Here is a 14,470-nt window from a genome sequence, read left to right as displayed (position 1 = left end):
CAAAAAGTTCATTCGGGTTTTTGGTAAGATGTTATGGAAGAACCCGAACGAACTTTTTGGCCAATCCAATAATTATAATGTTATATTTTATAATTCTATTTTATTGATATTATCTTTTATATAATTATAATATTATAATAAATTATAAAATAATAATATACATATTCTGCATGTCCCAAATGACATAATGATATTTATTCAGCTTTCTTCTTTGTCAGGTTCCACGCTAAGCCTCTCATAATGGCTTTCTCTCATATAATCTTCTCAGCATATCCTAAGGTAAGGGCTATAGTTATCATTCCCATCATTGCCATTTACAACAGAGGAAATAGGCTCAGAGAGATCTCATAGGGAAGCTTAGTAGCAGTGGGCTATAGATATAATTTTTTTTTTTTTTTTTGGCTGCACGGCTTGTGGGATCTTAGTACCCTGACCAGGGATTGAACCCGTGCCCTTGGCAGTGAAAGCACGGAGTCTTAACCACTGGACCACCAGGGAATTCCTGAGATATAAATCTGAGTTTGTTTGATACCAGAACCCAAGGTCTTATCCTGCAGCTGGTTAGAAAAGATTGGAATGCAGGCTGGGAAACAGAGAGCATAAGAAAGTGAAGAAGGGGCAGTGAGTGTCTCTCAGGCTGTATGTGGGGAATGGGGGGTAATCCGTGGTAATCCAGGCTGGGTGACATCTGGGGACCCCGGGCCTGGATGGAAGGTGCCAGCCAGGCTCTCCATGTCTCATCGCCATGGCTCACAAAATTGAGGAAATCAAGGACTTTCTGCTTACAGCCAGGTGAAAGGATGCCAAGTCTGTCAAGATCAAGAAAAATAAGGATAATGTGAAGTTTAAAGTTTGATGCAGCAGATACCTTTACACCTTGGTCATCACAGACAAAGAGAAGGCAGAGAAGCTGAAGCAGTTCCTGCCCCCAGCTTTGGCAGTGAAGAAGCTGAAATGAACCACGCATGCTGATTTGAACTGTACTGAAATTTTAAAAATTAAAAAAGAGAAGAAAGAAAGTGAAAAAGTCACTAAGGAGATAAATATTGAGGACAAGAGCAGTGAAACTTACCTGTGACTTTATATAAACTTAGATGAAGATGCCCATTTAAAGATGGTCCCCAAAAGACAGGCTGTACCCTGAAGCAGGGAAGATAAACAACTCCTGGGGAGGCCAGATCTCCCTTGGAAGGGGAGAAACTGAACTGATTGTCAAGAAGATAGTTTTGGGCAAACAAGAACCATCTTCAAGATTCTAGAGTTTTGTGAGCAAGAGATGCCAAAATAAATCCTCTCGTGAGTGCTACGTTCAGTGTCGCCGTTCGTTTCTGTTGGGGCCAACACTCTATTTGTTCACTTATCATTTACTGAATGTCTACCAAGCCCTGTGCTAGACTCTGAAGACAGAGACCTGGATGAAACATTGTCCATACCTTCAGAGAGATTCCAGGCTGGAGCAGGAAGACAGACATGTAAAGTGATTCTTACAATTCAGAGTGGCAAGGGTTCTGATATAAATTTCCACAGGGTGCTACAGGAATACAGGAGAAGGGTACCTGTCCCTGCTGTGTACACCAAGGAAGACTTCTTGGAAGAGGTGACCACTTGAGCCCAAAGAATTTGTGGGAATTAGCCAGGTGAAGGAGGGAGTAAAGGGCATCCCTGGTAGTGGAAAGAGCAAGAACATGGGTGGGGGACATGGGGGTGTAGAAACACCACGGCTTGATTGAAACAGTCATTGTCAGACATTGCTGGAGCTACAGGGACGAGTGTGGGCTCCATGAGGGCAAAGCCCACTCTTTGTTCTGTTCCCCATTGTTACTGCAGTATCCAGCATGGTGCCTGGCACACAGTAAAGGTCAGAACTCCAGTAAGGAGTGTGGGAACAGAGGGGAGGAGATGGACTCCAGGGCTGGAGTGTGTGAGTGACTGAAGGGTGTATATGTCTGAAAGGACTTTGGCAATGAACAAATGTGCTGAAAAGTGAAATTTCACATTCCTTGGGGTTTTGCCTTTTGGGAGTTTCCTATTTGTAAAAATACAGATTCATTGCTATTTGACATTGGAATTGTACAACAAAGAATGTTGCTCACCACCCGTTTCTACAAGGATTAAGTCATTAGCCACTGCAGTGATTGACCGACAGTGTACCCTGACAGGAATTCAGGATGAAAACCAGGATGGGGCACTCTGTACTTTAGAAAACAGGCCCCTTACATAGTTAGGGTGTATATTCCAGGAGGAATTTTAATGAACCCAGATTCTTGCATCTTCCCATACATAGTAAAGCACTAAAATCATGAACTGAGATACCTGTTACTTGTGACGAGCAGTAACCGTTTACCGAGATGTATGCTTGACTGCACGTATTCCCTCACCAGAATCATATGTATACTGGCCTCTCCCTCTACGTCTTTGAAGCAGTTCCTCAGAGTTACTTAGAGACTCTTTCCCAGGCTATTGTCCTCAATAAGGTCCCTGAATAAAACTGAAACACACAATTCATGTTGTGCGTTTTCTTATTTCCATCGACAGAATGGTCAGAAATACATGCTGAGAAGAAAAAGGAGGTCTAGGGTAGTTAAACCTAAAAGTAACTTACTTATCCAGGAATCTAACCTTCCATCTCCTTTCTATTTCCACAAATACCCTATATCTTCTGAAGGCGCCCACCTGGAACCCCTGCCTCTCCAGAACCCAGCTGAGAATCAAGGCTGCCAAGCCCCAAAAAAAAGGTCATAGAGTCCACAGCGGAGCAGGTAATTTTCTCATTTAGTGTCTCTGTATTCTTATTTTACCCAGAGTTCTAATAAGTTTAGTCATCTGGGTTCCAAGGTAGAGAATGTATAAAGCAGCAAATTGACAGGAGCAAGAAGCACAGTTACGTTCGTAGTTACCGATTGCTGGACATCTACTGCCTGCAGGGTACTTTACTGGCGCATGCCTCATCAAATCCACTCAATGACCCCCAGAAACGGAGGCTCCAAGAGGGGTAAATAACTTACCTAAGGACACATGGAAATGTAAGCAAACCTGGCAGATAGGAGGAACCAAACCTGTGCTCAGTACCTAACCCTCAGGAGGAATTAAAGAAACAGCAGTCTGGGGCCATTTTGTGTGTGAGATAAGCCCTTCTGGTTCCCACAGATAGCAATGTTCAGACACAAAGGGTCATTCCTGGAATCGTCATGAGAAAAGATTGCATTGTGTCCACTGCGCTCTGTTCAGAGTCAGGGAACTATGTACTACATTTCAGAAATATCAGATAACTGGGTGAGTTCTGGCTTTGTCCATGAGCTGCGACCTTGAGCACACTGCCGCTTTTCCTCCTCTGATGGTGAGGGTTATTGTTTGAACCAACAATCTCTGAAATTCTTTGAGTTCCAGGCAGCTTGGACCAACTCCTATCTCTTGGAAGACCTTGGCTGTGGAACCCAGGGTCCATTCAGGACTGAGAGCGCCACCTGGTGATTCAACCTTGTAAGTGAGATTTTTCACTTCCTCCTGTGCCCAGCCAACCCAGTCGACAATTCCAGTTTAGACCTGCAGGATGGTTTTTTCCCCCTAACTCCTTGAAATTGCTTTTAAAATGTTGTGAATATGTGCATTATCCTGGGAAGAAGGTACATAGATTTTCATCACAAGTTTCTTGATCCTCCCTTTCCCCAGTCCAAGTTTTTACTTCTGTCAGTAAATGTGAGGCCCAGAGCAGAAGTGATTCATTCTATAAACATGGGCTGGAGGCTGTGACTTTGTTTGGAAAGTTATTTTACCTCTCTGAACCTCAGCTTCCTCATTTGTAAAATGTCGATAAGATTTGTACCTCCTTCTGAAGTTTGCTCAAAGAATAGGAGGAGAACTTCCATAGAAAGTGTGCCTGGCAAGAGCATTATTATATATTATGAGGAAATTTTCTCAAAATCTTGCAAGAAGTCAGCCATTGGCTAGAAAAGCCAGGATGCAAGTAGGTACTGTGCCTCTGCCAGTTTAGCAGAGACAGGGAATTCTAGACAGGGAATGAAAAAATCTTAGAGTGGAATTAAGTTTAATGCACTTGTCTTTGAGAAATGGGATGGAACTTTTGCAAGGTGGGAGAAAGAATTGAAGCGAACAAAGATCAGATTCTGGGACCCTAAGAGGTTGGGAATTCCTGGCTACACAGCCGAAGGAGTTTGACTGAAATCTTTGGAAAAAGAAAAAATAATGGCATAAAACGCTACCTGACCACGTTCCAGGCCAGTGCCTTGGCATACTGAGAGCCCAATCAAAGTAAAGAGAGGCAGGCTTTTGTAAAATGCCAGCATCTGCTCATAGTAGAGCATCAAAGGAAGCAAGAACAATCTTTTCTCCAGAAGACGTGAGTGGAATGATGGTTAAGGCAGAGAGGAAACTAGAAAAGAAGTGCCCCAAGTTCTCTGAGTCCCTTAGTGGCTTAAATATCTATTGAATGTCCATCAAGTGATGAATGGATAAACACTATGTGTTATCTCCATACACTGGAATATAATTCCGCCATAAAAAGAAAGGAAATACTGATACCTGTTACAACATGGATGAACACATTATGCTAATTGAAAACTTTATGCTAAGTGAAAGCAGCCAGCCACAGCACACAGTGTTTGGTTTCATTTACATGAAATGTCCAGAAGAGGCAAATCCGTAGAGACAGAAAGCAGATGAGTGGTTGCCAGGGGTTGGGTGTGGCGGGTGGAAGGAATTGAGAGTAATAGCTAAAGGGTAAGGGATTTCTTTTGGGGGTAAAACAAGTCTAAAATTGATTGTGGTGATGGCTGACAACCCTGTGACTATACTAAACACCATTGAGTTGTAGACTTTAAATGGGAGAATGAAAGTGTGTTATGTGAAACATACTTCAACAGTGATGTTGAAAAAAACTCTCATTGAACGTCACACATCTGGGAAATCACAATAGATGGATCCTCTATCATTACATAAACTTTGAAAACAAGTGTTAACGGGTATGTAATATTCCAACGGGTGCATATTAGGTAACCAGCAAAGACTGTAGTCTCCAGAAGTTGGTGAGACTGGTTGTCCCTGGGGAAGAGGACTGAGGCCTGGGGGAGGTGGACAGATGGCTCACTTTCAAGATATAATTGCATTACAAAAGTGCTTGGATTTTGTTTGTTTGATTTAACTTTTTATTCACAAACACCAATGAAGTATCTATGTTCTCTGTCCCATCTATATATCATTTTTCCCCTCATTGTTTTGTCACTTTCCCATTTTTTTCTACTTTAAAAAAATTTGTGGTAAAATACACATAACATAAAATTTACGTCTTGGGAGTCCCGTGGTGGCCTAGTGGTTAGGATTCCGTGTTTTCACTGCCATGGCCCAGGTTCAATCCCTGGTCGGGGAACTGCAAGCCGCGTGGCGTGGCCAAAATAAAAAAATAAAATAAAATTTACCGTCTTAACCTTTTTTTTTTTTTAACCTTTTTAAGTGTATGGTTCAGTGACATTAGGCACATTCACATTGTTGTGGCACCATCACCACCGTCCATCTCCAGAACTTTTCCTTTTGCAAAATGGAAACGACAGATAAATTAAACATCTCCCCATTTCTCTACCCACTCCTCACCCCCTCTACTTTCTGTCTCCAGGAACTTGATTGCACTAGGTACGTCTCAAACAAGTGGTGTCATACAGTATCTGTTCTTTTGTGACTACTTTATTTCACTTAGCACAATGTCTGCAAGGTTCATCTGGACTTTTTTTTAAACCATTAGCATTTTATTAGTTTTCCAGTTAAAAAAACTAGTTAGTTGTCAAAAACACACAATGTCTATTTTTAATATAAAGTTAAGGGAAAAAAGCAGGAATGAAAACTGTAAAATGTCATCACAACTTCATAAAAAAAAAAGAAAATCACACATTGGAACGCAGCAGAAAAGTTCCTGGTGATGATAGAGATTACTTCTAGATGACTTATGGTTACATTTTCTTTTCTCTCTTTGTTTTTTCATTATTCTAGACTAAGCATAACATGCTCATGTTTATAATCAGGAACACAGCAAATGCTATCTAAAAAATAGACAACTTCAGGAAAATGCTTCATCCGAGCTTTCTCAGGATACCCTGAGATTATTAAGTTCTTCTGTCCCCATGAATTCAATACCTTTGTGACTGCCAATCCACATGTCCCAATTTGGAGTTAGGAAGGTAACATTTATGTTGGCCGACAAATGCACTCAATAGGTGAGGGTGAGAGCAGAGAACAGGAGTTGTTTTGTTTGTTTTTTCCTTTGGCCACGCAGCTTGCAGGATCTTAGTCCCCCGACCAAGGATTGAACCTGGGCCCCTGGCAGTGAGAGCGCAGAGTCCTAACCACTGGACTGCCAGGGAATTCCTGAGAACAGGAGTTTGATGGGAGAATGTATTCACCTGAGTCATCTGGTACAACTGGCTCCCAGCAGGTCTCCTCCTGGATAATCCTGTTGTTTCCCACCTTGGAGTCGTCTTATGGGGGGAAAGTGGTCTGTTCCAGAGGTACTGGCTCTGGAGAGCTGACTGTGCCTATAGTTCAGTAACTTCACAGTGATAACTTGTAATTGGTTGTCGTGGACATACTTACACCATGGAAATTGGCGGACACTACAATCACCCTCACTGCCACCAGCCGAGTGTCCGTGGTTCCACGTTCACCAGCACAGGCTGAGCTCCTTTCATCCTTTAGGATGAGTGAGCCATGCATCTCTTTTCAGCTGCTGGTTGCCCATTTCTCAGGGCACTGGATGATCACTTTCCTCATGCCTCAGTAAGCAGCATTTTATCTTCTGAGGGTGGATCTGCTTCCAAGTCCCGTGGTTCTTTGTCACTTGGAGACACTGAACTTCAAGCTCTTGGTCTTGAGTCCAGAGAGGAGACGCTGGGCTTTGGTCAAAAATAGATTCATTTCGCAACTCTGTATTTTTCGTTTTCCCGTCTCATCCTGCCAGCTTTGTTTTTGGCCGCACCTTGCAGGATCTTAGTTCCCAGACGGGGGATGGAACACAGGGCCCCAGCAGTGAAAGTGTGGAGTCCTAACCACTGGGCCACCAGGGAAGTCCCCCAGCCAGCTTCTTTTTGGAACTTCGCCTGATTTGGAACTTTCTTGCTACAGCACCTGCACCTCAATTCTTTTCTTCTGGGCAGAAGGCAGAGGAGAGGTGAGAGAAGGTGGTGTTTGGGGAAGGGTTAGCAGGCTTTCTTCTCCAGAGAAGAAGGCAGGTTGATTTTGTTGCCCCTGGTTTCTGAGGCACCAGCCTGTGGGTCCCCGACCCATCCAAGAAGGCATGAGTAGGATTTTGACATCCACCTCCTAGTAATGCTTTTTTTTAAAATTAATTTTTTATCGGAGTATAGTTGATTTACAATGTTGTGTTAGTTTCTGCCTGTACAGCAAAGTGAATCAGGTATACGTACATATACATATATCCACTCTCTTCTAGACTCCATTCTCATATAGGTCATTACAGAGCACTGAATAGAGTTCTCTGTGCTATACAGTAGGTTTCCATCATCTTTTATATATAGTAGTGTGTATATGTCAATCCCAATCTCCCTTTTTATTCCCCCTCCATAGTTCTAGTTCTATAGTTTTATAGCACACGGTTGGCATCCCACTAGACAGACCTCTCAGTAATTCTTGAAGTGAGGGGTCCAGAGCTGGACCTGAGGGGCCAGGCTGCTATCTGAGCTGTTCCCAACTGGCCCGCCCTTTCTGGGCCCCCAGGAGAGGTTGAACGGAGAAGCACGTTGTTGCTAAGAAACCTTTCAGCATTACCTCTAGGGAGGGGACTTGGCAAGAAGAGTAGTGGGGCAGAAATAATAGGTGGCTGGATGGCTTCAAAGACCCAGGCTGCAGGAGCGCTGGCTCTGGAGTCAGGCAGGAGCCCCACCCCATTCCTCCCGCCAAGACTGATCAAGATGACACCACCTCATGGGACTTCCCTGGCGGTCCAGTGGTTAAGACTCTGTGCTCCCAATGCAGGGAGCACGGGTTCGATCCCTGGTCGGGGAACTAAGGTCCTGCATGCTGCACAGGCATGGCCAAAAGAAAAAAAAAAAGATGACACCCCCTCAGACCTGGGTTCAAATCCAGCCTCCCCCATTTACTTGAGATGTAAATTGGCCGCTCTGAGCCATATGTCAGTTGGGAAGGGTAATGAATGAATGGATACAAAGCACCTAAAATAGAGTAAGTTTTTTCAATTCTTGGGAGGTGAAAATGAAACAAAACAAAAACAGCCATGTGTAGCAGCCTGAGCTGAGAGGTGTTTGAGCCTCATGTTTAATATCTGATTGCAGGATTTAGGAGTCCTGCCAGGTTCTGTTGGGGCGCATCTCAAATGACAGACCCCGAAGCGATGCTTTAAAGACCTTTGAGTCCCTTACTTTATCTTCACGGCCATCCCATGAGGTAAACATTGACTATAAGGTGCAGATAGGTGAAACTAGGGCTTTGAAAGACCCCTACCTTGCTAGAGACCCCACAGTGAACCCCCAACTCACCCCCAATGTCACTGTTCTAGGTAGGGCATTTTCCACTGTCCAGAGTGGCCTGAAACACAACTGGATGTTACGGCAGGGCACTTCCTAACAAGTCCTGTCTCAGAGTCAGCAACAGCCTTCCCCAAACCAGAGAGAGTGGGTGCTTCCTGGGCCAGCTCTGTCCCACACTGAGTGGTCTGGAGGCTTCCTTTGAGCCCTGCTCAGGGAAATGCCCATGTCTGCTGGTCTGGTGACATCCAAAACATCCAGGCTATAAAGAAAAAAATATTGCCTGCCATTCCAGTTCTACAAGGATCAAGCCGCTAGCCACTGCAGTGGCCCACAACAGTGCAACCTCCGGGGAATTCAGGATGGAGAAAAACAAGAAACATTCTGTGCTTTGGATATACAGGCCCCTAAATGGTTAAGATGCATATCTAAGGAAAAATTTCAAATGACCCCAAATTCTTGCATTTTTCCATACATAGAAAAATGCTAAAATCATTAACTTAAGATGTCTGTTCTTTGTTGTTATCAGTAATCTTTTGATGCTTGACTACATGTTTTTCCCAGCGAAAAAGATCATATACATCCTGGATTGTACCTTACCTCTTCGAGTTGTTCCTCAGAGCTACCTGAGAGACTGTCTCTGGGGCTGTGGTCCTCAGTAAGGTCTCGAAATACAACTTAACTCACAACTTTTACCTTGCACATTTTTCTTTCAAGTAGACAAGACCATGGCAGCCTTTGTGTAAGTGACAAGATTGGAACTTGGTTTGGCAGGAATTGGAGTCAGACAGACATGGGTTCCAGACCTGGCTTTACCACCAACCGGCTTTGTGACCTGGAGCTTAACTTCCTAGCTGTGGGTTTCTCACTTGTAAAATGGGATTGAATGATTCTTTAGGTCCAAGGGTTGGAGGGAGGGCCCAGTAAGATTAAGTTTCTAAAACTGCTTTAGAAAAAGACCCCAGCTATGCAAATGTGAGGTGCTCTAATCACTGTTGTAAAATATCTTGTGGGAGGTTGATCCTTGTAGGAGTGGAGAACTGGTCAAGAGACTGTCCGTTTGGTTCAGCAAATACACCAGGAGGGTGTGCTCTGAGCAAGTCCCCCTGTGAGGCACCAGTAGGGTCACAGAAAATTCCAGACCCTCAGCTGAAAACTTGCCACTTATTAATTTTACTTATATCTTGTTAACTTCAGGTGAGGATGTGAGGTGTTTGTCAGGAAAGCTTGAGCAGCTTCAATATCAAAACCAATCAACTTTCACTGATCTATTTAACAAATATATATTGGGTGGTAACCGAGGTGCCGGGCATGGGGAAGACAGGACAGTGCGTCCTGGACATACTTTACTTTCCATCGCCAAGTAAAAGATGAAAAACAGAAACAAAAGGGGGAGAGGAAGGAGGAAAACTTTGAGGAGCTGGCTGAAGAGGTAAAATCATTGAGCAGAAGAGGAAAAAAAGGAAGTGTGCAGCATCATGGCTCAGTTCATGGGTGAAACATACACTTTTAGTGGTTTCAAGAGGATTTCCTCATGGAAAACGTATTTCAGTAAGGGGCCTTTGGGCAACAGATCGAATGATTTTCTTAATAGCATTGTTTGTTTTTTCCCCAACATTTTATGATGAGATGAGGGGGAAATGTTCAAACATAGAAAAATCCAAAGAAGGGGAACACTCACATATCCACTTCCTAGAGTCTACAGTTAATATTTCACTCTATTAGTTGCAGTTTTGTTTTTTTCAAGAGGAAGTTTCTGGTAGGGCTGTTTCAAGGATCAGCTCTTCCTGAGTATATCATAACCGTGTTTTCCCTAGGACAGAAGGCTGGGATGGGGGTGTGGCAGGAAGAGGGGGATTTTAGGCTGGGAATGAAGTTCTCTGGGAGCCAGACTGGATGGGGGTGGGGGAACTAAAAAGGAAAAACAAAAAAGCTCCCGGAACCCAGTTCCGCTGCCCTGACTCTTACTGTGTGGTCTCAGCCAGTTAACCGGAGGACCAGAGTCTCGTGGCTGCTCTTGGCTGGAAGGTCTAAGGGATCATCTTTCTCCTGCTCTAGACTTGCCTTCCTTCTGCAAAGGGTAGAGAAAGGCAGCGATGGCGGCCCTGGCGTCCGCCCGGGGCACAGGAAAACACCTAAGAATCCCTAGAACAGCTAAGCCGAGGGGACCCTGAATTCTGCCCCTTGGCAGCCGACCCCTCCAGCTCGCGACGCTCCTCCGGGTGCCGCAGCCGGAGCGCCCGGGAGGTAGCAGCCGGCGGGCCGGGGCGAGGGTGCCGTCCTGCAACAGCCGCAGGCCTTTGCCCGGCCTAGCCCGGCTGAGTGGGCTCGGGCAGGGACCAGCTTCTGTGCTCCTCCCCAGGCCTGCCCCGACCCGGCTCGGCGCGCCCCGGCGTGCGCCCTTTGCGTAAAGCCCTCCTCCCGGGCCAAGGTAGAGGAAGTTGGGCTCCCGCCTGGATGGGCGGGAGGGAGCCCAGCTCCTGTTGTTTTCCGCCAGCGGGAGTGGGTGGCGGGCGCAGGGGGCGGGGTGCGCCCTCCCACCCCGGGCCGGGCGCTCGGGAGAGAGAATCGCTCTCGGAGCCCAGAGCAGCTCCCAGCCTGTGACATCGGGCTCACCCCAAGCATCCTTCCTGGAGGTTGCGGAAAGTGGAGTTACTCTGTCGTTCCGAGGACCTGGGAGGAGCACTCAGTACCACCCCAGGGGCCGGAGTCCTTGGGGGCGCACACCCAGCCAAGCCGGAGCCTGCGTTTCCCGAGGGGCCCCTGCCCGCATCTGGGGCGAGATGGCCGCAGGCGTCCGGGCGTCCGAGCCCCGGGTCCTCGTCTGCCTCGGGGCGCTACTGGCCCGCTGGGTCGCCGCAGGTAAGGGGCTGCGATCTGGAGGGAAAAGTTGAGTTTTGCCAGTCAACGGTGGGGAGGGAGAGCCGGAGAGTCGAGTTCCCTACGACTCTGCCGGATCCAGTTGTGCCGCGGCCCCGAAGTCGCCCCGGGAGGATCTTGAGTTTCCTGCTTGCAGCTTGGCTATTTGCAGGAAGGAATTTTCCTGGACTCTTGATAGAAGGCGAGACATCCCCACCCTTGGAGTGGGCAGCCGGCGAGGCTCGAGGGGCCTGCGGAGAGGTGATGGGAAAATTGGGGAAATCGAAGATGGGAGTTTTGAAGATGGGAAAATTGAAGAAGCATAAAATATTTATTTTTATTTTTTTTTAAGCGTCGGATGTAAATTCGCGTTCTGGTTTTACGTGCTGCGATGGTTCTCAATCTCGAGGCTCCTTTATTTTCCTCTCCTCCCTCTGCCCAAGGTTGAGCTTGCACCTGTAACCTGTGGATTTCCCTACACATTCCTGCAAGCCGACCTGTGTGGACTGTCGCAAAGTTGTGCTTTTCTCCTTCACTTAAATAACAAAACAAAACAAAACTTTTACTTTGAAATAATTTCAGACTTACAGAAAACTTCCCCTACACTTGACATCGCCTCTTACACTTGACATGATTGGCGAAAGGTCTTAAATGGTTCATCTCTGCTCTGCCTTGTAACGATAAGGAATAGAGGGTTGCTTACAAAAACATATAGAATTTTAAAAAGATTGAAAAATTACTTTTGAATTTAATTCACCAGCGAATGCATGTGAGAGGACTCGGGTTGAGGGAAAGGAGATGCAGTTTCCCAGAATACTTGCAGAGTCCTATTTTCAGGGTTACCCAGTCCAGCACACCCAGCTGATCTCTTGTAGGTTCCTAGAGGAGTTGCCCGCCCTACCCCGCGCTTCCTAGCAGCAAGTGCCAAAACTTCCTAATTGTGAGGCTCTCCCATGTTTTTATTTTGCTTTGTTTTTAGCAATTATTTAAAAATAGTAAAATTTCTCATGAGCTAGATTTCTCGTTTAAATGGAAAACTCTGAGGATCTGGCAGCACATGGCCTGCTTTCCCATGTGGAACTGAGCAGTGGTTACCCATTTTCATCTAGGGCAGGTGACTGCAAATTGGTTCCCCCTCTCCCTGCTGCAGTACTTACCCCTGGCCCACTACAGCCATGGACATGACCTGCTGGCCCCTCCAGGCATATACTTAGTGGTCACTGTGCTGTGAGGAGGAGAAGCGGACACACGGCCTCCAACTGGCCGACCCTGAAAGTTAAAGGTGATTGTGTATTCCCTTTTCCCCAGCTGTGTGCAGCGTTTACCGCACTGTGAATATCAAGGGCCTCGGGACATCAGAACCCTGAGCTGAAATCTGTACTGGAATGAACTGGCTGCAGCTCACCTCACAGGGAGGCTTCCTCCACTGCTATGCCCAGTTATTTTGATGCCCAGGCCAAGTTCACCTTTGTGTACAGTGCCAGGAGGCTTGCCTCGCTTGATGTATTTTTGGTTTTTTATTTTATATTTTATTTTTTTAACTTTTATATTTTTTATTAATTTTTATTAGAGTATAGTTGCTTTACAATGTTGTGTTAGTTTCTGCTGTACAGCAAAGTGAATCAGCTATAAGTATACATGTATCCACTCTTTTTTAGATTTCCTTCCCATTTAGGTCACCACAGATCATTGAGTAGAGATCCCTGTACTATACCTTTGTATTTTTTTTCTTTGTTTTTCAAGTCGGAAGTTGTCTGGGGGGAAAATATTGTCTTTCTCCTGTCACTTAACTCTGGACAATGTTCATGCCTCCCACTGTCACCTCAGGTTGTAAACCTGGGGTCATTCCTGGGGAAAGGTTGGTAGGAAAAAAAAATAAATGTTTGGGTACAATGTCAACTCTGTAAATGATAATATGAAGGCAGCGCTGGGAAATGGTTGTTTCTGTTGCCCCTTCCTTTGGTCCGTATTCTGAATTTAAGGTTGGGGGACCTTCGGGGACCCTCTGGACACCTGGTGGACGACTTCTAGTAACACAAACTGTTACTGTGTCTTTTTGTCTCACCCTTCTGGTTGGGAGACCAGAGTAAATTCCTGTGACCTGGAGCATTGAAGACCTGAATAGCAGTCCCAGCTCTCATAATGGCTTGTGTGGGACCTTAAGTAAATCACTTAATCTTTCTGAACCTCAATTTTCTCAACTGTAAAATGAGGGGGTTTAGGATGATCAATCATGGAACTAGTGCACCCTCAGGGACCGCTCATTCCTTGTCCATGTCAGACATCACTAATTGATGACTGTAATTCTTCTCCACTGAGCCCTGACTCGGCCTGCCCTCACCTTTAACCCAGCCCTCAGGACTGAAGGATCTCTAAGGTCACTTTCAGTGGTTAAAAAGAATGGAGCGAGCAAAGCCAGGAGAAGTGAAATGCCTTAAAATGGTGTATTTTGTGGTTATGTCATTCTACTCCTTGGAGGAGAAGACAATGTTAGCTCAAGTTCCAAGACTAAAGTTTCGCCAGGGCTTTTGCCAAGGAGCCAGGGAAGGGGCAGGTCTGCAGATCTCGTGAACACACGTTGCATCTGTAATTCTCCCGTACTTCTCTCCTCAGTGGGTATTGCCACTGAGAACTTGGGTCCCCAGGCCTAATTGTTTAAAAATAATTCTCACTTGCTTTTTAAAGTGATTGTTCAGAAGCGTTTCTTGCTGTTTCAGAATCTCTAGCATTAGGTGACATTTTCTGCCTTCCAGCAAGTGGCTTAGAATTTTTTTTTTTCCATCTTGCCCTGGCTTTGGGGAATGGTGTGGCCAAAATGGGGAAAAAGTCACAACGTCCTGTGGCTCCAGGCTGACTGATCTTTCAGAGGGAGCCCCTTCTAACCAGACAAAAGGCCAAATACAGATAACTGTTACTCTTTCTTTTATGAAAGGGAAGGTATTCCAAAGGCAGGTAGCAGTTAATTTTTTTATAACAACCTAATTGAGATATAATTTACATACCATACACTTCACCCTTTTAAACTGTACAATTCAGTGGTGTTTAGTATATTCACAAGATTATGTAACCATTACCACTAATTCCAGAACACTAATTCATCACTGCAA

At 45.4% G+C, this 14,470-nt stretch overlaps 1 protein-coding gene and 1 pseudogene across 2 annotated transcripts in view; both read left to right on the top strand.

Moving 5' to 3' along the window:
- Positions 1-745: 745 nt before the first annotated feature.
- LOC114891851 lies at positions 746-958 on the top strand (annotated as a pseudogene).
- Positions 959-11,096: 10,138 nt separating this feature from the next.
- Positions 11,097-14,470, top strand: part of VSIG10 (V-set and immunoglobulin domain containing 10) — a 35,680-nt gene continuing 32,306 nt past the window's right edge. For both annotated transcript variants that reach the window (XM_029230660.1, XM_029230654.1), the window contains exon 1: positions 11,097-11,366. In XM_029230660.1, the coding sequence (XP_029086493.1) occupies positions 11,288-11,366 (79 nt within the window). In that variant the 5' untranslated portion in view covers positions 11,097-11,287. The remainder of the gene's footprint in view (positions 11,367-14,470) is intronic.

Source organism: Monodon monoceros, unplaced genomic scaffold, assembly GCF_005190385.1.
Source record: "Monodon monoceros isolate NGI ecotype Baffin Bay Population unplaced genomic scaffold, NGI_Narwhal_1 Super_Scaffold_1, whole genome shotgun sequence".
Classification (NCBI taxonomy): domain Eukaryota; kingdom Metazoa; phylum Chordata; class Mammalia; order Artiodactyla; family Monodontidae; genus Monodon; species Monodon monoceros.
Note: the sequence above shows the minus strand (reverse complement) of the source record. Positions and strands in the feature narration are given on the sequence as shown.